This window comes from Lissotriton helveticus, chromosome 3_2 (genome assembly GCF_964261635.1).
Source record: "Lissotriton helveticus chromosome 3_2, aLisHel1.1, whole genome shotgun sequence".
NCBI classification, from domain to species: Eukaryota; Metazoa; Chordata; class Amphibia; order Caudata; family Salamandridae; genus Lissotriton; species Lissotriton helveticus.
In genome coordinates, this window is record NC_136062.1 from 85,882,720 (window position 1) to 85,908,655 (window position 25,936).

A 25,936-nucleotide genomic window follows, 5' to 3' on the forward strand; every position below is an offset into this window, starting at 1 on the left:
TCCGTGGATGGGGCTTGCGTCAAAGATATTAAAAGTTGCGTATCGTCGGCGTAAGAGACAAGCTCCACACCGAACGATTGCACCACCTCTGCCAGGGGGGCCATGTATAGATTAAACAGGGTGGGACTCAGGGCCGAACCCTGAGGCACCCCCTGTTCAAGCCGCACACTGTCTGAGAGGGAAGTCCCTCTTTGGACTTGGAAGCTCCTATCGATCAGAAAGGCTTTCAGCCATCCCAGTGCCCTGTTGGTTACTCCGGCTTTGTTTAGACACTGTAGCAAGATGGAGTGTGCTACAGTGTCAAACGCAGCACTGAGGTCGAGCATGATGAGGGCCATGATCTTGCCCTCGTCTGCTCCCTCTCGTAGGGTTTCAGTGGCCCTGAGGAGGGCCGTTTCCGTTGAGAAGTTGGATCTGAAGCCCGATTGGGATTTATGGAAAACATCATGTTCTTCTAGATGTTCCATGAGTTGGATGTTAGCAATTTTCTCGGCTAGCTTAGCTAAGTATGGTAGCAGGGAAATTGGCCGGAGATTGTCCATAATGTCTTGGCTGACATTCGGCTTTTTCTTGATTGGTAGTACAACTGCCTGTTTCCAATCCGCCGGCAGGCAAGCTGTGGAGAATGAAATCTGAAGTAGATGTCTATAATGAGGTTCTAGAGCAGGGAAGGCTTCAGCTAAGATTTTCGGAGGCGCCGGGTCTCGGGGAGAGCCCGATTTGATTTTATTACACAATTTAGACAGGACTTCGTACGGGGGAACTTCAAAAGATTTGAGGCACTTTAGAGTTTTAATAAGACTGTCATTTTCTGTGAAGTCAGAAGCCGACTCTACATGATCATCATGTCCCTGAAATTGGAATGACAGAACCCATGATCTTTTTTGGCATGATATCTACTGTATGTTATTTTATGGAGTCATAAAATACCTTTGTGGACACTTTCCAGTGTAAATATTTGAACCAGTTGCAACTGTGTTCAATGTAAAAATCCATATTTATATTTGATTTTTTAAGAGTGTGTCCTCTTTTGTTCCTCTAGTGAAATATAGCTTTTGAACATTTATAAAGTTGGGCAACTTCAGATTATAGTAATTAGCAGAGTAAATATTTTATAATAAGCATATGTAACATAAGGATATTAAGAAGATCATTTCTCTTATAAAACAGTTCTCCTCCACAGATACATACATTCTCTGTCTTTCCTCTTTTTCTACGTCAGCGAAGAGTTGCTTTGTAAGTTGATCCATTTTATCTGCAAACACAGAGAATATTCCGCTATCACAGTGCACATGTGTTTGTCAAGAAAATATTTACTACATGTACCCTAGCAAAGAAGTGAGAACTTACGTTTTAAGGAAACATATATATTGAGGTTGTACAATGAAAGTAAATATACAGATGTCAATCCTCGTTTCACAATGAATGCTCGATTATGTTGCTATTAGTAACTATAAACTAAAAGAATGTACGGAATTAATTACCCACAAAACTGACTATATGACTATAGTGACACAGTTCTGTGTGATGTTTTAGACCCCAATAAAATATTTTCAACAGTGTGTATAGAGTAAGGTACCAATATTCAATTCAATAGTCTAGTCTTGTCTAGTACAGCGATGCTGGTTTAAGATCAGCTTGTTGTAACTTCAATAACAGCAATATCAAGTGTACACTTTAAAGAAATAACACATACAAATATTATGTTACTTGTAATACTTGTTTCATGAGGTTCCAGTTAAAGACCCCACTTAGTTCTGTAAGCAATATTCAGTCCTGCATGGACTTTTGGAAAACAAGATAGGTCTTCAGCAGAAAAAGAGCTAATGTACCCAAATATGTTCAAAGTGGTGGTCTACAGGTTGGGATTATCTAAAGAAATAGTGGGCCATATGTAGTAAAATATTTTGGCATAAACAAAGAATGGGTAAAATGTTTTCATATATCTGGCCCAATACTGTTCATTTGTTGGATATTCGCCTTCTTAAATTATCAAAGAAGAACTTCCTTGCCTGTGCATACTTCCTGCACATGGCCCCTCTCCCAGGCCTATGCTAGCCCCAGGGGCCCCATCTTCCAGAGCCAGGCCATACTAGTGATGTTGAAGGGGGAACACGACCCCCTCTCCCAAGGCCAATTTCGGCCCGGGGACCCCATCCCCCAGAGGATAGCCACCATAACAAAGGGGAGGGCGGACCATGCGGTCCCCGCCGGCTCCTGTTATGTCCCGGGGTGCCTACCACTAGGAAATAGAGGTTTCCCTGTCCACAGTGGCACAAACTGGGAAACCTGTGTTTGCTCTCGCTTGGCAGGAGCATTTCAAAGCTCCCGCCAAGCTTGAGCAAACACAAAGTTCACTCACAGCTGGCAGGAGCTTTAAGCATCCTCCTGTCAGCTGGGAGCAGATTTCATGTCTATTTTGCTGCCCGGAGTAATGTGGACAGTGAAACAGATCATACTGCTCCCACACACAGGGAGCAGCATTTTTAGCTGCTCCTTGTGGGTGGGAGCAATGCTTGCTCCCACTGGATGCAGGGAGCTGGCTGGGGCCACAGGGGCATTGGGGCTCCCCACGGCCCCCAAGCAGGATATAGTGGATGCATTGGGTGGGCACCAGGGCTCCCACCATTAGTGCATTGTTTCAGCCCATGGAGGAGGGACCCCTCCCCTTTTAGAATATGGCCAGGCCATGGGAGATGGGGTTCCCTGGGTCACAATCGGCCTGAGGGTAGATGTGTGCCCGCTACAAAAATATAATACCGAGCGCCGGAGGATGGGATCACTGGGGCCGATAAAGGCATGGGGAGAGGGGAATGCGTATGTTGGCCCCAGGGGATGTGGTCCCTGTCGCCAAAAGTGGCTCCGGGACATGTGCTCACCCTCCCCCACAAAAAGTACTAGGCCAGAGGGATGGGGTCCCAGGCCAAAATTGCCATGTCATACTCCCCCATAACCATAATGGTGGGCCCCAGGGGATGGGATCCCCAGGGCCAAAAAAGGCCAGGGGAGGGAGGCCAGGAGTTGGCTGCCTTTGGGTGGTTGACTACAGGCCATGCATGGCGTGGAGTTAGCTGCAGGGCCTGGCCGCAGGTGCACGGTGGTGGTTGGATTAACATATGGTAATTAAATATTACTTTACGTTAAAAAATACCTAGACATTCACTGGAAAAACCAAAGGTTACAGGAAGTAATTGTTAGGAAATAGCATTAAAACAATGCAACAATTCACACAAAAAAATAAAGGTTGCAGGGAAATCAGTTAGATTCAGATTTTACACACATAAAGCCACAGAAATACAGCAGTTACAGTTATCTCTAGTAACTATACCTCATGTTCTAAGAAACCTATCATTTGTACCCTCGCCATGCACTGCTAATTCCCCACTGTTTACATCTTCTATGAAATCACTGATAATACAAGTGCAACATTGACTGTAAAATGATTGATGAGAAAACAGTGCATGGTTTGATAGTATATATATATATATATATATATATATATATATATATATATATATATATATATTACCTACTGGCGGTCGCCAGTAGGTATATATAGTTAGGATTTTTTCTCTATGGGTTTTTTGAAAATTCTATGTCTAATAACTTTGGCGTTTGTGGACGGAATTGGCTGAAATTTTCTGGAAAATGGAACATTTTGTTTCTGAGCAGCCACTGGAAATTTGGGGGGAGTTGGTCCAGGGGGGGCCGAGAAAAAAGGGGGGTCCCAAAACGTGTTTTTAACATTGAGTTTTCCATAGGGCGGTTAGCCTCACTTTTAGCCCGAACGGCTGAATGGATTTGCACGAAACTTGGCAAAATTGTAGGGACTGGTAGCCCGATGTGCCTTTTGTAGGTCTTAATATATGTGCTGCAGTGGATTTTGAGAAAATAACGTTCAAAAAAAGATATATATCTGTAAGCGCGGACCAGGCAGCGCCCCGGTACGCGTACTTGACGCGTAACGGAACTTCGCGTAGCGAAGTTGATTGGCTCTCCGGTGTCTGTCAACATTCTAAACAGTCCGGAGCGGCCGCCATCTTGTCTCTCGGTAGGATCGAGAGACAAGAGGAGGTCAAAAGCGAAGGGGCAAATGACCTTAAGGGGGCATAGTAGATACTCCCTGACCCCCTAGGTTTGATGTGGAGGCTTTAAAGGGGCCCCGCTAAGCAAAAAAAAAAAAATTTTTTTTTGTTTTTTTTCGTGGTTAGCGCCCGGTACGCGAACCGGGAAGCGTACTGGGGAGCGTATCACAATGAAAAATGAATGATAGACTTTTCAAATGCTGTATGTTAATTGATTGTTGGTTTTGTTGATTATTTATTTATTTTTTTTAACTTTTTTTATTGTGTTTCATAATTTATTAAACTTTCTAACATTTCATTGTCAGAAATTTCATAATCATGGAATATAGATTGTAGTCTCTGAGGTTGTAAAATGTCCTCATTTGCAAGGAGGTTATCTACTGCTTGCACACATTGCAGTAGTTCTTGGTCCCATGTTTCATCCATAAATTCAATCTCATTTGGATCAATGATTTCTGTGTTGGACTCTGGAAGGACAATTTCAAATGAAATGTTTTGTTCACTTTCCATTTTTCCTGAAATTTGCATAAAAAAAATATATATTAGTAGAGGTAGGGCACTGTTGGGATTAATTTTAGATAGGCAGTTTTTATCAGAGAATTTATCTTTGGGCAGTGTATAGTATCAGAGTGGAAGTAGGAATATAAAAAAGTGTATCTAAATTTATAAGTACTACAGAGGGATAGTATATAACTAACAGAAAAAGTTTGCCATATTAACTTAAAGTGCACAATATACTTCAGTTTTAAAAATAACAACTTACCTTTAAAAAGAAGTTGAAGTTATTAATGAAAATCCAAATGAAATGTACACCAGGAAGTAGTAGTCAAAATGGCTGTGTTTCCTTCTCTTCCTTTATATATATTCGGGTACATAACCAATCAAATATCATGTAAAAAAAGTAGAAAATGAAAGTAACATTTTAATTGGTTGTCAATTCCAACACTTCAGATGTGTTTTGTGAAGTAATTTACCTCACGGTATTTAGAGAGGTCTACAGGCTAAATGGCTAAATGGAATTCCAATCAAATTTGTGAAAATGGTAGGGATTGGTATGTAGTATGAGCTAATCTATATTTGGTGAAATTGTCTCAAGTGGCTTTTGTGTGAACTACTTTCCCACCTTTTTTGATGGTGCGCTTCCCAGGGAGCGACCCGGTACGCGAACCGGTGAGCGCCCTGGTACGCGAACCTTAAGCGTAACGGGAGTTCACCATTTTGTGTTTCGGTCGAATTATGATACAAGATGGAGGGCAAATAATGTTCAGAATGGGTAGAAGGGGGCACGGTAGACTTATCTTGACCCCCTAGGTTTTGTGAGGGTGGCTGAGGAGGCCCATATGTGCGGAAAAAAAAACATTTTTTTAAAAAATTTCGCGAGGTTAGCTCCCGGTACGCGTACCGGGTAGCGCACCAGGGAGCGTATTTTGTTGAAAATTAGTGAAAATAGTTAGAGTAAAAAAATAATTGTGAGTGATTAGATGTAGGGTAGCTCTGAGAAGAGCTTTTGGGTTTATGGTACATTTAGGTACTTATAAGTAGGTACCAATGCACATTTTTAAATTCAGAGTGAAAACTCTGTTGCCCTCATCTGAGAAGTGAACTCCATCTCCTCTGTAGATATCTTGCATGTAGTAACGCAAGTTATTGTTGTACAGGGAGCCCATTCCATGGTCTCTCATGTAAGCTGAAACAGATTTGTTTACATGCTTCCTCGACTTCTCAATTTGTGGACAAAATTGGTTTGACCACCTCCATTTCTGTCTTTGGCATATATTTGAATATACCAAGGCAGTCTGAGGAAAAAGTGCCATTAATTGCTCAAAGGTGTCCTTTAAAAGCATTTCCAGACCTACACCAGTCAAAGTGCCCAAGTCATTACCTCCACAGTGCACAATTAACAGGTCAGGTTTTGGCAAATGCATAAAGGTTTTCACCAATGGTATCAATTGGTGACATTTTAATCCTCTCTGGCCAAACCACTTAATTTCCACATCTTGTAAATTGAGGTTAGGTAAATTCCTGCTTTCAACGTACCTTTGAGCCCAGTGAATATAACTATGACCAACAATCCAGACAGAAAACATGGTGAGAGAAGGTTCTCCTGCAGTCAGATGAAGTGTGGCAATGAAATGGCAGTTGAAAAAATGTGAGTTTGAAATGAAAAAAACTGTGGAGTTTCTGTGTTCATGAAGTAGTAACAGTGATTGGTGGATTTTGATTGATGAAAACAGAAAGTTAGGGTGTAGAGATGTGTTCTTTGAAAGATGTATTTTGAGTGGTCAATAAAAAATCATTAAATGAAAGAAAGCACTGGATATGCAGGTGCACTGAGAGTTCAGAGTTCAATTGCAACATTGTTGTGTGAATTTGCAAACACCAGAGTTTCTCCAAGAGGTGGTTGCTATGGAAAATAGGCAGAAAGGGCAGAGGGGGAAGGGTTTTCATTTGAAAAAAAGTGAGGGAAGAGTTTTGATTGGGTGACATGAGAAATATGTGTGAAGAATTACACCATTTCTGTGCTTTTGATAGCTGCAGACTCTGGAGTGCATACCTTTTGCTCTGCTGAAGACAAATTGGTGTGTTTCTGAGACTGTTTTCAAACTCAAAGTATTTGCTAAGGTGAGAAAATATTTCTTTACTTTAGATAGAGAATAGTGTGCTTTAAGGAGAAAATTATGATTTATGTGGCGCAATTTGCTAGTAAATATGCTCTCACATGTGCATGGAAATTTTTGATTTTGAATGTTTCTGTTATATAGCCATGTTAAAAGTGACTCAACCATGCTGGAAAGTCAATCAAAAAATGATTTCATGTATTTTAATGACATTTTAAGTCATTTTCTGATGTGCAGTGTTTAGAAATTATGATTTGAAAATCGTTTTTGTGGAAAAGGAATTGTTTTTAAAATCATGACAAGGAAATAATGGTGTATGGTTATTTATAAGGCAATTGACTGTCCTTGATGTTATTTTTCTCATTTTATTGTAAGACCTTTCTCTGTGGCGCAAATTGCTTGTAAATATGCTCTTACATGTGCATGAAAATTTTAATTATCAATGTTTGTGTTACATAGCCATGATAAAAGTGAACCAACCATGCAGGAAAGCCAATAAAAAAACGCTTTCATGTGTTTCAATGACATTTTAAGTCATTTTCTCATGTGCAGTTTTTTGAAATTATGATCTGAAAATCGTTTTTGGGAAAAAGGAATTGTTTTTAAATTCAAGAGAAGGACATAATGGTGTATGGTTCTTTATAAGGCAATTGACTGTCCCTGATGTTATTTTTCCCATTTTAATGTAAGACCTTTCTTTGTGGCGCAAATTGCTTGTAAATATGCTCCCACCTGTACATTGAAAATTTTGATTTTGAATGTTTATGTTACATAGCCATGTTTAAAGTGACCCTACCATGCAGGAAAGCCAATCAAAATACGCTTTTATGTGTCTTAAGGAAAATTTAAGTAATTTTCCCATGTGTAGTGTTTTCAAGTTATGATTTGAAAATCGTTTTTGAGGTAAAGGAATGTTGTTAAAATTTATGTTCGCCATATGCCCCCAAATTTCTTTCTCAGGGTTGCAGCAGGGTGCTCTTGAGACACCCCTGCACTTTTGGAATAAATTCCTAATTTGTGATGAGCAAATTGTTAATCGCAAATTGCACCTTCATTTATATGAGCCTCCTAGCCCATGGAAATGAATGGGTAATTTGCAATTAGCAATTTTCTCATCGCAAATTTGGAATGGTAAAGAATCGCTATTTATTCCTTAAAATTCGCTTTTTTGGAAATGCAAAATAGTTATATGATACATATGGCGGTTGATGTCTAACAAGATAAGAAGCTTATGGATACATTTATGATGACTGGTGCAATGAAGTAGAAATCACTTACTTCATTGGTAGGCCTTTACAATAAATGATCTCCTCTGTATTCTTCATCAAGCATAACTTTAATCTGCAATCCTGAGTAGGCCTCACCTTAAACAAACCTCTGGATAGGCCACATCTTATTGTCATCCTGATTTAATCATTTATAATTCTAGGGACAGATTTATGATAGGTGTATACCTCTTTTGTGCCACTTAGAAAACATTGTCCATGGGGAAATGAATTAAAATGTCATTAAGACACATGAATGTGTTTTTTTTAAACGTTTGCAATTTTTTTGGGTCACTTTCAACATGGCTATGTGTCTGAAACAGTCAAAATCTAAATTTGCAATGCACTGGTGGGAGCATATTTACAAGGAATGTGCTTCATGGGGAAAGGTCTTATAATGTAATATGGGAAAAATGACATTAGAGATACTGAAATGCCTTATAGAGAAGCATACACCATTATGTCCTTGTCATAAATTTGCAAACCATTACTTTTCCCCAAAAACGATTTTCAAATTATATTTAGAAAACAGTGCACATGTGGAAATTACTTAAAATGTCAATAATTCAAAAATTGTGATTCCTTAAATGCAATGTATAAAAAAAAAATATGTAAAAAATGATATTAAGGATTTGGAAACTACCACCAACTTGTAGTTTGTGGTAATTTGCGAATTCTTTTCAAAAATAATTTTTTTTTTTAAAAAAAAAAGGTCCCATATGACGTCCATACATGCCATTAGGGCATGTAGGTGTGCCATGTGCTCCCAAATTTCTTTTTCAGGGGTGCAGCAGGTTGTTCTTGAGATACCCCTGCACGCTTGAAAAAAATCCTATTTTGTGATGAGCTAATTGCTAATCACAACTTGCAACATTAATTCCTATGAGCCTCCTAGCCTATGGAAATGAATGGGTAATTTGCAATTAGCAATTTGCTCATTGCAAATTAGGAATAGTAAAGAATCGCTATTTATTCCTTAAAATTTGCTATTTATAATATGTAAAATATTTTGATGATACATATGGCAGTTCATCTGTAACAAGATAAGAAGCTTAGGGATAGATTTATGATGAGTGGCGCATCCCCAGGGATGTGACAGTCATCCTGCGCCACTGTTCCGCCACCCATGGTGTGCTGCATTTACAATGCGGCGCAGCATGGGGCAAAAAAGGCACAGATGTGTGACGCATCTGTGCTGTAAAGGTGGCGCATTGCTGGAGTTGTATCGTAAGTGCGATGCAGCTCCAGCAAGGATCAGGGGTGCCCCATCTATACAATGCTGCGTCAAGACCTATGCCAGCTTCAAGCAGGTGCAGGGTTTTGAAGCAGCTTTCTCCTATCTGATTGTAAATGCGGCACACCATGGGTGGTAAAGCAGTGGTGCACATTAACTGGTGCATGCCTGGGGATGTGCCATTTAATATAAATCTGCACTTTAACATTTGAGTATGTGCAGGGGACACAGAGTCGTTGAGGCTTATCCAAGGTTAAGAACAGATGAGTCCTGTCCAGTGAAAAATTAGACATAGGCTTCACCTGCTCAGCATCGCTGGACATGGCTAAATAATAGCTGCAAAATGTTACTCTTGTTAAATAATTTTACTATTATAATCTGTGAGATTTGTCTCTTACTCTGCAACATCTCATTGTTGTTGTCTTTCTTTAAAGATAAAGACAACCTCAACATGAGCGACAATCTGCAATCAGTTGATTTTGACCTCATCATTGAACTTGTAATTGAAACATCAGTGGATGTTGATCCATTGGATGATTTAAATCCTGAGGATGAAGAAGAGCGTGATGAGGATGCAGATTTGTCCGAATTATATGATATAGGATGGGAAGATGACCTGCTTGAGCCTTTGGAATTATAAACATTTATTTTTAAAATTTATAATCAATAAAAAGTAAAAAGGTAAACCGTTTAATTTAAAAATAAAGACACCTTCAAAAACAGGTTATGTGTAGTGTCTTCAATAAAATATTAAAATATGCTCATAAAATTAGATCAGATTCACATATAAAATAGCATAGGTAACATAAATATAAATCTCATTTCTTTTCTGCTACTTCTGTATTGTAAATTTGCAAGGACTAAAAAATCTTCTATTTAAAATGTCAAGTAGTGTGTTATGTTTTTGATCACTATTACTGATTTACTGTTTGATAATATTTTTTTATTAACATTTTTATTATATTTTTCCTCAGATTCAACTATGCCTACAAAAATAAGAGAGATGAAGGCTGCAAAACGTCAAAGACAGCAGGAGAAAAAAAAAATGCAGCAGTCCTCTAACAAAAAGATTTCTCAAGCGATGAAGAAAGCACCGGGTAAGAGCTCTAAATATTTCATAAAAAATATTTCAAATAAAAAAAATATTAGTACAGAAAATGTTTCAATCCATAACAACACAAGTAAATCAAATGGAAAGAAAAGGACAAATGAAAATGTTACTGCTAGAGCAAGAGATAAATCTGTGCATGATAGTAGAAGGAAACAACAGTTTACGGAGATTCGTAAACGAATGTTCCGTAACAGGATAATTGGCAATTTGTTAAAAAATATTAAGAAAGGTCAACAGAAATTAGTTTTTTATAGGAGAAAAAAAAAAGTTGAGAAAGTTATTGATCAGGCTTTTGAAATTAAACGTAAGTTATTTATTTTGATAATCAATAGAATTAGGAAGCTAAACAAGGCAATTTTTGATTTCAAAAGAAATAGTAGATGGAAGAGAATAGTTAATCGTAGTAATTTTTGTGAAGTTTTTTCTGGAGAATGGATACATAGTTCAAGCTGTGAGGCATTTTTTAATGAAGAGAGTTATTTCCAGGATAATGATTTGGTGCATGCAGTTGACATCAGTGGTCGTGCTTATGAAGTGAAAGATGGTTGTCCAGTTGAAAAAGAAAAACTTGTGACAACAGAGGCAGAAGAGTTGTTAGGTAATGAGGTTTTAGGAAGACGTGCTAAGGGTCCTGTGTACACCTGGAAGTGTAGTAGTATTTGCAGTGTGCGACAGGATTCTATCAATTTGCTTTGTGATTTTGTACGGTCATTTAACAAGAAAAGTTTGAAGCAGAAAATGAGGTTGTTGCAAGAATTAGATCCTTGCAGAGTGAGAGAAGTGACAGGTTTGCATGGTCATTCACTGGCTTGTCTTTCCAGGAGAGTATGCCAGAGTGTTTTTCATCATTTCAGGATGCTAGCAGTGCATCATAACAAAGTGAGGAAGTTAGTTAGACTGTTGTATTATGCTAAGAGTCCAGCAATTATGCTGAAACAATTATGTGCTGCTCTTCTGCATGGTTCTGAAATAGATGTGAGGAATATATGTGAAGAAATTGAGTTTTGTTACTTTGGAAGTAAAGAGGAGAATGTTGAAATTGAGCAAGAAATAGAGGGTCATTTGGAAGATACTGTACATGTTTCCAGTACAGATAATTTCCAGAGGGAAATTGCGACGTTTGACATGAAATCAAGTGAGAGGCCTAATTTCACTTGTGTGTGTTGTCGACGCACTTATTATAAGAATCAGACTAAGTTAGTGGATTTATATGCAAAAAGTGAAAGGGAAAATAATAGTGAATGGAAGGATTTTGCAACATACTTGATGGTAGAAAATTGTTTTGATTTGGGATTGGATCAACGTGTGTGTACTTATTGTTGTAACAAATTAAAACAAAACCAGATGCCTGCTAGAGCAGTTCATAATAATCTGGAATTGGTTGAGATTCCTTCTGAATTGAAGGACTTAAATACTTATGAATCTATTTTGATTCAAAGTATCCATCCCTTTCAGGCTATTGTAAGAATGGAGCCAAAGACAGGGAAATTGCCTCCATCAGATTTACAGAGAGGATTAAAGGGAAGAGTTGTTTATTTGCCTCTAGATTTGAAGAAAAACATTAACACAATTGGAGTAGAAAAAGTGGAAGAGGAACCTCTGGTTATCTTAGTTAATGGGGTTCCGACAAAGAATAAGAAAATATGGCAAGATTTAGTAGATGTTAGGAAAGTTAAAAAGGCAACATTGTATTTGAAAAAAAATAATAAATACTATAAGAATGTATATGTTGAAGAAGAGGAAGTAAGTGAGGAAGAGGATAGCGATTTGTGTGCTGGTCAAATTGAGAAAGTAGAACCCTCTACTAGTGAGGAAATATATGAACATTATAGTGTTCATCCTTTGCATTCAAAGGAAGTCATGGGGAATGCTATTGAGTTGTTTCAAATGAAACAAGCCAAAGGGAGTCCCATTAGTGTTTGGGAGCAAAGTTTGGAAGCTCGGTGTTTCCCACAGCTTTTTCCAACAGGTCAGGGAGGAAGATATGATGAGCGACCTCATCAAATTCCTGCTTCTGAATACCGGACTTTGCGATTGTATGCAGGAGATGCTAGGTTTCGACAATGCATTCCATATTTGTTTCATCTCCTGTTTGAAAGCGATCTGTCTGGACTGTCATATGCAGTGAACCACATCTTGAAAAGTGGTATACACATGCAAAACATCTCGGCAAGTGATTTTATGGATAAAGTGAATGTCCAAGATAGTATTTTGGATTCTCACCTGATTAATCTCATGGCGTGTCAGCGTGGTACTAATGAGTACTGGTACCGTCGTCATGGTGACTTAAAATGTATGCTGAGGAACTTAGGTACTCCCACATGGTTCCTCACTCTGAGCTGTGCCGAGTATGGCTGGGAAGACTTACTTGAATTTCTACGAGAGGCAAATGCTAACGTAGAAAACATCGAATTCAAGACACCCGGAGAACTGTGCTCTTTGGATCCAGTCAATGTATGTAGGTACTTCAATCATAGATTTGAAGCTATGATGTCTTTCATCATGAATAAGAAGAATCCACCTCTTGGAGAGGTGTTGGATTTCTTCTGGAGAAAGGAGTACCAAGCAAGAGGTGCTCCTCATATACATATGTTGCTGTGGATCAAGGATGCACCTAAATTTGGAACGGATCCAGATGACTCAGTGATGAGTTTCATCCAACAGTATTCTACGTGTGCTGTTCCAAACGCAAAGGAGAAGAAAAGCCTAAGAGAAAAAGTTCTGCGTTTCCAAAGCCATCGATGTGGAAAGTACTGCCGTCGTAAATTCCGAAACAAGGACAAGTTCTACACTAAATGTCGTTTCGGCTATCCACGACCGGTGATTTCTAAAGGAAGAGTAAACAGTTTGATGTCTTCGCTGCGACACAATGTCATGAAGAAATCACCTAAAAACACTTACAATTTGAAGAGGAACGAAGAGTCCAAGTACATCAACGACTACAACCCGGTGATTTTGTCCATGTGGAATGCTAACATGGATATACAGTTTGTGGCTGATAACTGTATGGCTGTGGCTCGGTATGTGACGTCTTACATCACCAAAAAAGAGAAGACAGAATTGAAGGATATGTGGGAGGACATTTCCCATGAAAAGAGCCTCAGCAATAAGTTGTACAGTTTCAGTCTGAAGATGTTGTCGCATCGAGAAATCGGAGCGTACGAATGTTCTGACCGGTTGTCTTCAGCAAGTCTCTATGCCAAGTCCAGGAGTATCGTTTGGGCGAGTCTTGGTCTTGCTGCAACGCGTAATCGAGTTCTCAAACCTGTGCGGGAAATTGAGTATTTGGCGGAAAAGGAGCCAAACAGTACCGACATTTTGAAGACAAACATGTTGGATACATATTATCCAAATCGAAGCAGTCACCTAGAGAATGTTTGTCTGTATGAGGTTCTGCAAAATTACATGTTCAAGAGGAACATCAAAGAAGATACTGAGAAAGGAGTGTATGCTGTAATAGGAAGTGAGGGATGTCTGGTGAAGCAAAGAAAATGCCACTTGATAAACCATCGAAAATTGAGTGGCGAATCTCCTGAAAAAAAGGAGTTTTTCTATTTAGCACTTTTGCAACTTTTCAAGCCTTGGCGTGCAGAAGAGGAACTGCTTGGAGATTTCCTCTGTTATGAAGACTCTTTCAATGCCGCCAAGGAGACCATAGAATGTCCTGCTTTTCCCAAATATGTAGAAATGTTGAATGCGGAAATTGAGCAGGAAGCAACAATTGCAGCCGAGATTGCCAGAGACAGTTCTCAGGACAGTCAGAGTTCTGCTTCATTGAGTCAGGATCCACTAGGAGGACCTCTTATTGAAAATGAAGCTGCCACTGCTATGAATGAGGTGGAAAGAGCCATGGCACATGCTCAAGAGGATGTGGTTAACTTAGAAGAGTTGGAAAGGCAACTCAACGTTGAGCAGAGGAAAATATATGACGAAGTTACCATGCAAATTGATCATGGATTAAGTCATGATAAGAAAGAGTGCTCATGTACGTCGTTGAAGCCTGTCCGACTGTACGTGAGTGGAGAAGCGGGAACTGGAAAAAGTTTCCTCATTAAAGCAATTTCATGCTATTTGCAGGAAAGGACAGAGTCATCGCTGTCTTGTGTTGTCACTGCTCCAACTGGACTGGCAGCACATAATATTAAAGGGATTACTTTACATCGTTTACTGATGCTGCCAGTGGAGCATGACAACAAATTAGAATATCACAAGCTATCTGGAGATGCTTGTTTTGAAGTTTCAAGAATCTTGAGGAAAATGAAACTTCTTATCATTGACGAAGTAAGCATGGTTTCCAATGTCATGCTTGCCTTTGTGCATTTGAGGATGCAAGAAGTTCTCAAAACAGAGTATGATGTGTTATTTGGTGGCAAACACATCATTGTTTTCGGAGATCTTCTGCAGCTGACACCAGTGAAAGGGCAACCTGTGTTCAAAATGCTCACGCATGAAGATACCAGGAAGTGCCTAGGCAGCATTGGCAACGTCAATATATGGTTAAACTTCAATTATGCTGAACTGCATGAAAATATGCGTCAGGCAAAGGATGAAGTTTACAAGACTATTCTACAAGATGTTAGAATTGGAAAAGTGACCGAGCATGGAAAAGAAGCTTTACATGCACGATTACTGTCAAATTTATATCCAGAACAAGATGTTGTGCCTGAGAATATTTTTCAGAAAATTACTGATAAGAAATCTGGAATATGTTTGATGCCAACTCTTGCAGAATGTGCCAAATTTAACAACAAAATGTTGCATTTAGAAAAGCAAGAGATTGTGAAAGTGGAAGCTATTGATAGAGTAGAGCATATGGGATCAACAATTATTTTGTCTGAGAATCTGAAATCAAAATTGGATTCATTAGAGAAGACTATATCTAAAACTGCAGGTTTTGAAAAGACTCTGAATGTGTGCTTGAACTGCCGTATAATTTTAAGAAGGAATTTACATGTTGAAAGAGGTCTGGTAAATGGATCAATGGGTAATGTTGTTGATTTTGTGAAATACAGAAATAGAGATGGAATTGAATTTTTAAAAATTAAATTTGATGGCATTGAGGAAGTACAGCTAATTGCTCGTTGTTCTGCTAGATTTTTGCTTGTAAAAGACTTATATGTTCGCCGTAAGCAGTTCCCTGTTTGCTTGGCATATGCGGTGACAATTCATAAATCGCAAGGTTTAAGTGTAGACACTGCATTGGTGAATATTGGCAGTTCTGTGTTCAAGGAGGGTATGGCATATGTGGCATTGTCACGAGTTAGAACTTTATCGGGATTGTACTTGATTGAGTGTGATGTCAGAAACATTTGTGCAGATCTAGATTGTGTTAAGGAATACAATAGGTTAAGAAGAGAGTATGCGCCACATTTGCCTCAGTTTCCTTTGTTTGAGAAACGTCTGGTAGGCCGGAAACGAAGAAATGAGAACAATACTGGGGAGGTTGTAGCAAAAAGACAAAAAGTGAATGAACCTAAAATTACAAGCAGAAACAAAGAGGATTCTGTTGAAGATGTTGTTGGTTTTCAGTTTGAAAACAGTTCTGGTGTCAACTGCTATGCTAATGTAGTAATGAATGTTTTGTTTTCTCTAAAAAATGTAAAAGAAGAGATTGTGGTCAATTCTGATCAAAGATTTTGCAGTTTGTTGAATTCTGTGTTAGAGAAATGTAGCACAGATAGAACAAAAATAGAAAGTGTGTCTGAAATTCGAAACCTGTTAGACAGATGTTCAGGGCAAACACAATTCTCTCAAAATATTCAGCAAGATTGTCAGGAGTTTTTAATGTATATGCTTGATGTATTACATGCTGAAGGTGTAGATGTAGATCAGCTGTTTGGGCTTTCTTATCAATGGCAGCATGACTGCGAGAACTGTATGGTATCAAGTACTACTAGTGTAGACTCAGAAAGATTTATATATTTAACTTTGCCAGACAGTAAATCAGTCTCCTTTAATAAGCTAGTAAAAGCTGCTAATCACAGCATGGAGTGTAGCCAATGTAAATCTGAAATGATGTCCACATTATTTATACGAAAATATGGCCAGTACGTCATTTTAATGTTCCAACGATGTAGGCCTGATGGAACAAAATTGACAACTTTAATAAAAAATTTTGTAGCTTCGCAGTTGTCAATATCAGGAAGGACTTTTGTAACTACAGCAATTATATATCATGACGGCCCTTCAATATCATCAGGACATTACACAGCTTATTTAAAGTCTAGAAATGGCTGGTCATTCTGCAATGATTCTGTTTTAATTTTCAAAAAAAAATTGCCGTATGACCTTAAAAACTCTTACCTGGTGTTTTTAAAACCAAAATTTTAGGAAAATAATCTCGGGATATGATCTGTGGAATTTCAAGAAGTTCTAATGGCTCCTACACAATTTGGCCTTGAGGATAAGTGTAGTTCAGAGACATAACTTCTAATCAAAGGATTGGACATCATGGAGATGTATGTGCACTTTAAATGAGTTCAGAAAAATTGTTTCTTTTCATAAGCTAATTGAAGCAGCCAATCAAAACATGGAGTAGAGGGAATGTAAGTCTGCAATGCTGTCTACTGTTTTACATTGCTTTGTGATTAAAAGTGATGTAGAGAATTAAATAATTGTAGTACTCATAGAGGTAGTGTAAGTCTGCTTCATATTAAGCAGTATCAGTGTCATAGGAAATGTAGAACATGACTGACCAAGAAGGGGAAGATATTACTATTCCAGGATTGTGAAAATGATCTTCAACATTTTAATTCTGAAAGTTGCGGAAATGCCAAATGATGGGATTGGCTTACAAGAAATCCAAGAGTTATAAATATCTCTGACTAGATTTGGCCTTGTGGAAAATAGTGGTAGAGAGCAAGAAGTCATTTATTGCATGTAACGTGTTTTTAAAAACGATGGAGGTTTTCTTTCAGAAAGTGGCGGGCTGAAAGTAATAACAGCACAAAAGAGTGTAAGCTGTTCATAGGACATCCTTGGACGTCATGGAAAGTAAGTTAACTTTAAGGAGTTCTGAATTTTATTTTCTGATGTTGTATGGGTTTTTTAAACACAATCATTTTGATTGTGTTTTTTTTTCCCCGCTGTTACATGATGAATATCTTCAAGTCACTGTTTTTAGTGAATTTTGATACATTCTGAGAACAGCAAAAATAAACCATTTAACATGTATAATTAATTCTGTACTGTTTGCATTTATGATGTATATGTAGAACTGTGTAGGAGGCATGGAGAAGGTGAGTTTTCTGTAAGTGTTAAATTTATTGTATGCAGTGCTGCACTTCTACGTAATCTTTCATATGCTGGACTACATCTGCACAATGAGATACCTAAGCAAAGGAAACACAAGTGATGTGATTGTGAAATGAGCAAAATAAATTGCACATATTTCAATTACATCACTTGAGTTTCCTATCATTACGAATCACATTGTGCAGATCAAGTTTAGGTCTGTCCAGGGAAACATAGGAGGTTTCTACTTTGTTGAAGAGTGCAGTGGACATGACTCACTTCATTAGTAGACTTTCACAGATATTATCTCCTCTGTACACTTCAACAAGTGTAAATCTCATCTTGAACTCTGAGTAGGCCTCACCTCAAACAAATCTCTGGATAGGAGACATGTTATTGGCATACTGAAGCGACACTTTTCTGAAACAAGAGCAATGCAAAAGATGCACCATGTTTTAAGATAGTCCTCACTTCATCTGCATCAAGATACTGTTAGTTTAAAATGTATATCTTTAGCATTGTGTAGAGGACCTGGAGAAGCAGAAGCTTCTGTCAGTGTCAAAGTTGTTGAAAAACTATTTGTCCTTCAATATTTTCCCTTGTCTTTTGTAATTTTTAAATACATATTTTAATTTTTTTTTAAATGTTGGTTCTCTCTTTCACAGATTGAAAGTATAGAAATAAAATGTGATTAATTTAACAGCAATTACAAGGTAAATAGTTGTACTCTTTTCGTTACATTTGTATCACATTCACCTACTATTAGATCCACTGCTTCACTTCTTTAATCCTCAGTTTCCTGCCTTTGCTACTTTCCTCATTCCTTTCTCTATTACCTATTTACTCAACTCCTTCCACTCTTTTTCTCAGTGCCTCTGTTCTCATAGTTCCTCAGTCTTGTTCACTCACTCCATTTCTATTACTCTTAGTGTCTGTGAATTACTTTCCCAACTTTTTTTTTTTGGGGACCGCTTCCTGGGAAGTTGCCCGGTTCGCAAACCAGCAGCGTTATGGCAGTCCACCATTTTGTGTTTCGTTCGAATCAAGATACAAGATGGAGGGCAAATAATGTTCAGAATAGGTAGAAGGGGGCACGGTAGATGTATCTTGACCCCCTTGGTTTTCTGAGGGTGGCTCAGGAGGACCATAGTTCTTCACTCTTGTTCACTCTCTCTGTTTCTATTAATGTCACTGTTTATGACTGATCAAAAAAATGTTTTTTAAAAAAGAACAGTAACTATAAGGGAAGGAAATAGACAGTTATGTTAAAAGAAAGACAGCTAAAGGGAGTAAACTAACGATACTGTTACCTACAATCCACTGCTGTTGATGTTACTGACCATGTCATGAATGATGTAATATGTGAAATCATCAACAGTGGATTGTAGGTAACAGTATCGTTAGTTTACTCCCTTTAGCTGTCTTTCTTTTAACATAACTGTCTATTTCCTTCCCTTATAGTTACTGTTCTTTTTTAAAAAATATTTTTTTGGTTAGCGTCCGGTACGCGTACCGGGTAGCGCTCCGGGAGCGAACTAAGAGAAATACAGGTTGGCAGAGTTCCAAATTTTCTACCAATTTTTTTATAATGGGGAGTTAGTTCTGAAAAGAACTTTTTTTTATGTTTTTGTTGTTTTATATTTTTTTTAGTATTTTTTGAACATTTTTTTACTTTTTTTGTATTTTCTGAACGTTTTTAAAAAAATTTTGGTTTTTTTTGGGGGGGGGGAAACAAAAACGATCCATTATAAAGGGCTCAACAGGAGCAAAAAAAAAAAAAGAATTTATTTTTTGGTGCGTTTTGTGCAAACATTAATATGATTTTGAATTGCTCGCAAAATCAAAGTGATGCTACTTTCTCTGTAGCAGATGAAAGCGCCACATTCCACGCACACTTGTTTTACGTGACCAAACAACATTTGGATGTTTGCAATCACCTCCCTCGCCTCTGGTCCCGACACCTCTGGAACCACCGATCTTCTTGCCATTTGGAGGGGATGTTGTTGTTGGTCACGTAGCTGGGCAGCACTATAGTTATTTGGGTGCCACCTACTCATATGCCGATGCATAGTATGATTCCCATAACTATATTTTTTATCGGTGCCCCTTGACAATCTGTCACCGCATATGCGGCAAAACACGTAACGAGCATTCACTTTCTTTTGCCCCTCAGGAATTCTGTAGAATTGCCAGATATAATTCTCCTGTCGATTGTACCTCCTGGGCTCCTCTGGCAAAAACTCATGCTCTTCCTCCTCTTCCTCCTCTTCCTGTTCTTCCTCTTCTTGCAGAATTACTTCTGCAGGTGGTCCTCTCTTTCTTGGATTTGGTGGAGGTGGTGGGCTAGCACCAGCTGAAGCTACTAATGAAGCCATCACAAAGTCTCAATAAAGGGTCTTTCTCTCACCAAGATGAAAGTCAGAGTGATGAAAGAAGGAGGGGTTTTCATCATTTGGGAAAAACAAAAGTTCTAAACCAATGACAAGTGTCCATTTTAGATCACATGACCTTGTATTACATCATTAGGAAACCAAAAGTGAAATGAACCAATGAAAAGTGTTATTATCGAGTCACATGACCTGCTATGTTTACATTACGCGGTCGGCGCCGCGCCGCGGATCGCTTCCGGTTCGCGTACCGCTGCGCTTCCGGGTACGCGAACGTAGCACGTAATATGACGTATTACGCGAGAACGCGAAACGTCATGCTGACGCGACGCGTCACGATGTTGTTTTGTAACGCGAGAGGTGCGCTAAAGGAACGTTTACTAGTTCGCGTACCGGGTCGCGCCTCCGGATTGAGCTAACGGGAAGCTAACCGGTACGCGTACTGGGAGCGAAACAAAAAAAAATAAAAAAAAAATTGTATAAAAAACATGTAAAAAATATTTTTCTTTTTAAAGAATAATACATTGTAAAGGTTTTGATATTAGCTATTAAAAAACCAATGAAATTCACTGAAAAAACCATAGGTTATAGACCATATATAGTTAGGAATTAGCATTTACAAAACCTTAAAAATTCACTGAAAAAACCATAGGTTATAGACCATATATAGTTAGGGATTAGCATTTAAAAAACCTTATTTTACTCACACAAAACCATTGAAATTCCATATATAGTTAGTTGCACTAACTATATATCGCGCACCCGCAATCCACTGCTGATCATGTCACATATTACATCATTCATGACATGGTCAGTGACATCACTGATGACATCACTGATGACATCTCAAATGACATCACTGATGACATCTCAAATGACATCACTGATGACATCATCTAGTGTCTGTGTGTTTTTGTAAAGTTTAAATATGTTTTACATATTGAAGAATGAGTGGATGTATAAGTGTCTGGATGAAGGATTTAGTAGGTGCGTGACTGACTGTATGAGTGAGTGATTAAATGTGTCTCACTGAATGCATGGGTTAGTGACTAAACTGTCTTAATTTGTGCATCATTATGTCTGTTGTTCTGTAAACTGCTGCATGTGTTGATCATTAGCTATACGAGAGGCTATATGTGTTATTAATTGGTTGCCCAAGTATTTCTATGGGAGATTGAGTTTGTGTAGGGGTGGCTGGAAGGTGTGTGACTCTATGCATAGATGTGTGAGCAGTTTATTCACTAGGTGTATGAGTTCAAGAGGGCATGTGGAAACAGCTACATGGGCAGTTGACTGTGTGCATGAGTGTATTGATGAGTGAATGGATATCTCAATGCTACATGTCATAGTAAGTACATATGTAAAACACAGTACATGTGAGAGTTGGCATATATAAATAACTGTGCATGAGAGCCACTGAATGAGTGAGTCGTTGTATCGATCATTGTGAACTTGTATCAGGGATTGTATAAGAGAGTAAATATGTGTTAGTATATGTTTCAATAAGTAAGGTGTGTTTAACTGTATAGTTGAAGAAATGGAGGTGAGATTGTTTCTTTGCATGACTGACTGGGTGTGTGAGTAACTCCATGGATGAGTGGCAGTGTGTGAGTGTCTGTATACACTGAGTGTATCTAAGGTTATATTAGAGTCTGAAGAGGTTTATCGTATTAGCACAAGAATGATGTCATTTGAGATGTCATCAGTGATGTCATCAGTGATGTCACTGACCATGTCATGAATGATGTAATATGTGACATGATCAGCAGTGGATTGCGGGTGCGCGATATATAGTTAGTGCAACTAACTATATATGGAATTTCAATGGTTTTGTGTGAGTAAAATAAGGTTTTTTAAATGCTAATCCCTAACTATATATGGTCTATAACCTATGGTTTTTTCAGTGAATATATATATATATCGAAGCAAACTCCTCCACAGGAAAGAGCAGTGGGACTTCATGCAGAAGGACAGCATGGAAGCACTTTATTTCCACAGAATTGGCAAATGCATTTTGGCATGGTATTGCCTTCATCAGCGCCCAAGTGTTCAGGAGGCTTCCATCGTAGCAATGATTGAGTCCTACATCCTTCTTTATTCATGTGACCAAGGCTCCGCCCCTGATGTTGTTATTCCACCGGTTGCAGTTCTCGATGTGGTCACGGACTGCAAATCCCAGAATGCCGCACTCTGCTTCCAGGTAGGTGATGCGTGGAATGTCTGAACAAGTAGTCGGGTGGGATGCAGGATTGCAATGATGAGAACAGCCCAATTATCCTGCTTGCAGTAAAAACAATGAGCCACCTTGAGCCCCCACACCGCATCAGCCCCGAAGCTCAGGTCCAATTTTCGGAGGGGCAGCAGTGACAGTGTACGCCGCCCAGCAAGAGGATGAATATCCTCACAACTGCCCTGTTTATCCCCGAACATCGCGGCGGGCTCAGGCCATTCCAATTCCTTGGAGTACCAAACAAAGCCGAAGCAAAGTCAGAGGGGTCCGGGTCAACTTGACAAAGCGGGGGCCTCTGTACTGCGTCTCTGGCAAATGCAGAAAATATCGAAGCAAACTCCTCCACAGGAAAGAGCAGAGGCCACAACGGGGGACAGCATGGAAGCACTTCATTTCCACAGAATTGGCAAATGTATTTCGGCATTGTATTGCCTTCATCAGCGCCCAAGTGTTCAGGACGCTTCCATTGTAGCAATGATTGAGTCCTGCAGCCTTCTTTATTCATGTGACCAAAGCTCCGCCCTGTTATCCCACCTGTTTCGATTCTCGGATTCTCGATGTGGTCGCGGACTGCAACTCCCAGTGGTCGGGCGGGATGCAAGATATAGATATAGATATAGATATATATATATATATATATATATATATATATATATATATATATTCCGCACATTGGCTATGTAGATATGTAATTATGGGAGGTATTAGGATCTGTAATTAACATTGTTTTAAGTTGGTACAGTGCACCAGCTTGTATAGAGCTTATGGTAGCTGAGAAATTACAATAAAAAAGGTAACATTAAGCCTTATGTTGGGTGTTTTTAATACCTTTCATTTCCTGAGTTTTGTCTTGAAGCTTTGATTCCAGCTGTTGTTTCTGTTCAAGCAGCTCTGTAGTTTGCTTTTGAAGTTTTGCTACTTTCTAAATTTAAACAATGTAAACAACCGTTATGAAGACATAAAAATACAACATTAGTTATTTCAGATCTGCCATCTAGCAATGATACATTACGTTGAATATTACTTTACAATCATAAAATGAAATATATAAACTCATAGGTGGTCTTACAACAGACAAATCCAATGCTTCCATGCACATCTGCTTTCTTGAGTGGTATTTGGTTTTTAAGAGAAATGGTCACAATTATAGTTAGTATGATGCAATCTGAATATTTACAAGTTGTGTAATGTTATCATCATTGAATAGTCTTGCACTTCACTCATCCTGCTCATTGTCTCCCTTAGTGCCAGGACACCCCTTTGGGGGTAGCTGTGCGCTTAATAAATTCCTTTATGATTATTATTATTATTATTGAAATATTCTGAATAGAAAGCATTGATGCTTAGCAAGGTATTACTTGAATGTTGCCTACATAGATGATTCTGATCATCCAATTGGATGATTAAGAGAGCGTTTTACAATTAAAATAAGTAGCTTTCACACTATTAACCATAATTTGCCATGAAGATGTCTAAATCACAGATGTACCACATCACAATTCATGGAGTTGTCTATAATTTAATTAAAATGTCTACTATTTTGCCTCTATTTTCTAATCTTCCTATTAAAGTTAACAAGGTATTTTTTGTAAAGAACTCAATTCTCTTATCAAATTCACGTGGAACTGCAAAATCTTGAGGGCAAAATATTCCATTTTCCAGCTAGACAGGGACTAGGGAGGATTGTCTTACGCAATTTATTTTCTTACTGTCAAGTCACAGGGCTGGATATCATAGAGAGAAAGGGGAAAGCTCAAGAATCAGTAATAGAATTACCAGTATTTTTAAAGGCTACCAAAAAGGATAAGGTGCTAGTCAAAATTGAAAATGGTTTAAAGAGCTTTTTCAAGGCAAGATAGGCGCCGACTTGCCAAAGGTTTGTACGGCAACAGGACTGTAAAGTTCTAGGTTTAAATCTTTCTAAACCAGTGTAATTTGTGGAATTCTCAAGTGTATTGAGTAATGGGCAATTTTTACGTTGGAAAAAGACTGTTAACTTGGGAGGAAATTAAACCGCATTTATGGATAGGGTACCATCGATATTGCCACAATTTGTTGCGGATTTTAGGATTCTTGACAATTAATTTTCAAGAGATGAGTGAATTGACACAGGCTCTTATCCAGTTATAAGCAAAAATTAAGCTAACAGGGATAGGCAACTTGTTTAGGGCCTGAGGAAATACTCTGGCACGTCTTTGATTCTTGATTATTTATATAGGCTAGATAGGGTGACTATCAGAGAATTGGAACATACCAATATCGTGGGGTAAAAGTCCCTCCGGACAGCTAATTTTGATAATATAGGATTTAATTTATTTAAACTTTTATAGAGTGCAAACGTGACCTGTTAGGGTACCAGAGCGCTATACAGGGAAAAACATGTTGCATACAGGTTTGACACAGGCAAAGGAACAAAACAATGGATAGGGCTAGAGGGAAGTGACTACATTAGGACATAATCAGGGTATATACAATAATCAGAGGGGTGACAAGTCAGCAAAATGCAATGAAAAGGCAGCAATTACAAATGCCCAGTGACGCGTCAGCGATATGCAGAGAGAGTCCACAATTACATATGCAGGAATAATCAATCAGTACAGAGAATAGGAGCAACCTAGCAGACAAGAGATATTTCAGAATGACCAGAGCCCTGACGTGGAGCAGAGTGCACAGTGAAAGAAAATTAAGGGAAGATTTTGCTCATTAGGAATGTTTTAGCTTCCTTCTTGAAGGTTGACAGAGAAGGAATTCTTCTGATGGAGGGCGGCAGCGAGTTCCATGTTCTGGGTGAGGCCCCAGAGAAGGCACGGCCTTACGGAAGGGGAGTGGCTGGAGCACAAGGCCTCTGGCGGATCAGGAGTTTCTGATTCCCCTGGATACCAAGAGTTTCTTGGCGAGATATGCAGGGGAATTTGTGTATAGCGCTTTGTGCGTGATACAAGCTAGTTTGAGCTGGACTCTGGCTTCAAAGGGGAGCCAGTTCAACACCTTTAGATGCGGGGAGATGTGGTAACATTTTCTTGAGCCTGTTAAGAGTCTTGCTGTGGCATTGAGGCAGGCTTTCAGGGGGCAGTGGAGACCCTAGGTAGGCCTGATAGGGTTGAGCAGCTATATTCAATCCTGGAGATAACTAATGCCAGGACTGCGTTTTTTAGGTCTGCAGCTTCAAGGAAGGGTTTTAGTTTTCTCAAATAGCTCAGGTGGAACATGCCAGTATTGGACATCGAGTTAATGTGGTCACGCCTATTCAGTTGGCTGTCCAGGAGTATGCCGAGAGATTTGGCAGATTAAGTGCTGTGATTGAGTTGGTCCATTCCTGGATGTCAGTAGTATTTTTAGGGGGGGAGATGCGAAGGAACTCTGTTTTTTTCTGTAGTCAGCTTGAGCTGGTTGCTGGCGAGCCATTGAACCATTATCATCAGAGCCTCATTCAAACAGTTAATCTCCTTTAGGGATGAGATTTGATGTAGATCTGGGTATCGCCGGGTACATGATGAAGGAAATGTTAGCAGTGCAGAGTATTTCAGCTAGCCAGTCGAGGTAGGGATTGAAGAGGGCAAGGGACAGAGTTGAGCCTTGACGTACACAAATTGTTATCAGAGAGGGAGCAGATAGGTTGCTGTTAACTAAGAATCTCTGGGAGCGGTTTCGGAGGAAGGAACCAAACCATTTGATGACGTACCTCCAATTCCCATCCTATGTTGGAGGCGTTCAAGTAGTTTCTCATGGTTGACTGTGTCAAATGCCGAGGATAAATCCAGTAGGATTAAGAG

At 38.9% G+C, this 25,936-nt stretch overlaps 1 protein-coding gene across 1 annotated transcript in view; it reads right to left on the reverse strand.

The window, feature by feature from the left end:
• Positions 1-25,936, reverse strand: part of MYO5C (myosin VC) — a 1,267,761-nt gene that overhangs the window by 449,936 nt on the left and 791,889 nt on the right. Inside the window, exons 23-24 of the mRNA XM_078684841.1 lie at positions 22,992-23,085; positions 1,192-1,255 (exon numbers count right to left, since the gene is read on the reverse strand). Of these exons, the coding sequence (XP_078540967.1) occupies positions 1,192-1,255; positions 22,992-23,085 (158 nt within the window). The remainder of the gene's footprint in view (positions 1-1,191; positions 1,256-22,991; positions 23,086-25,936) is intronic.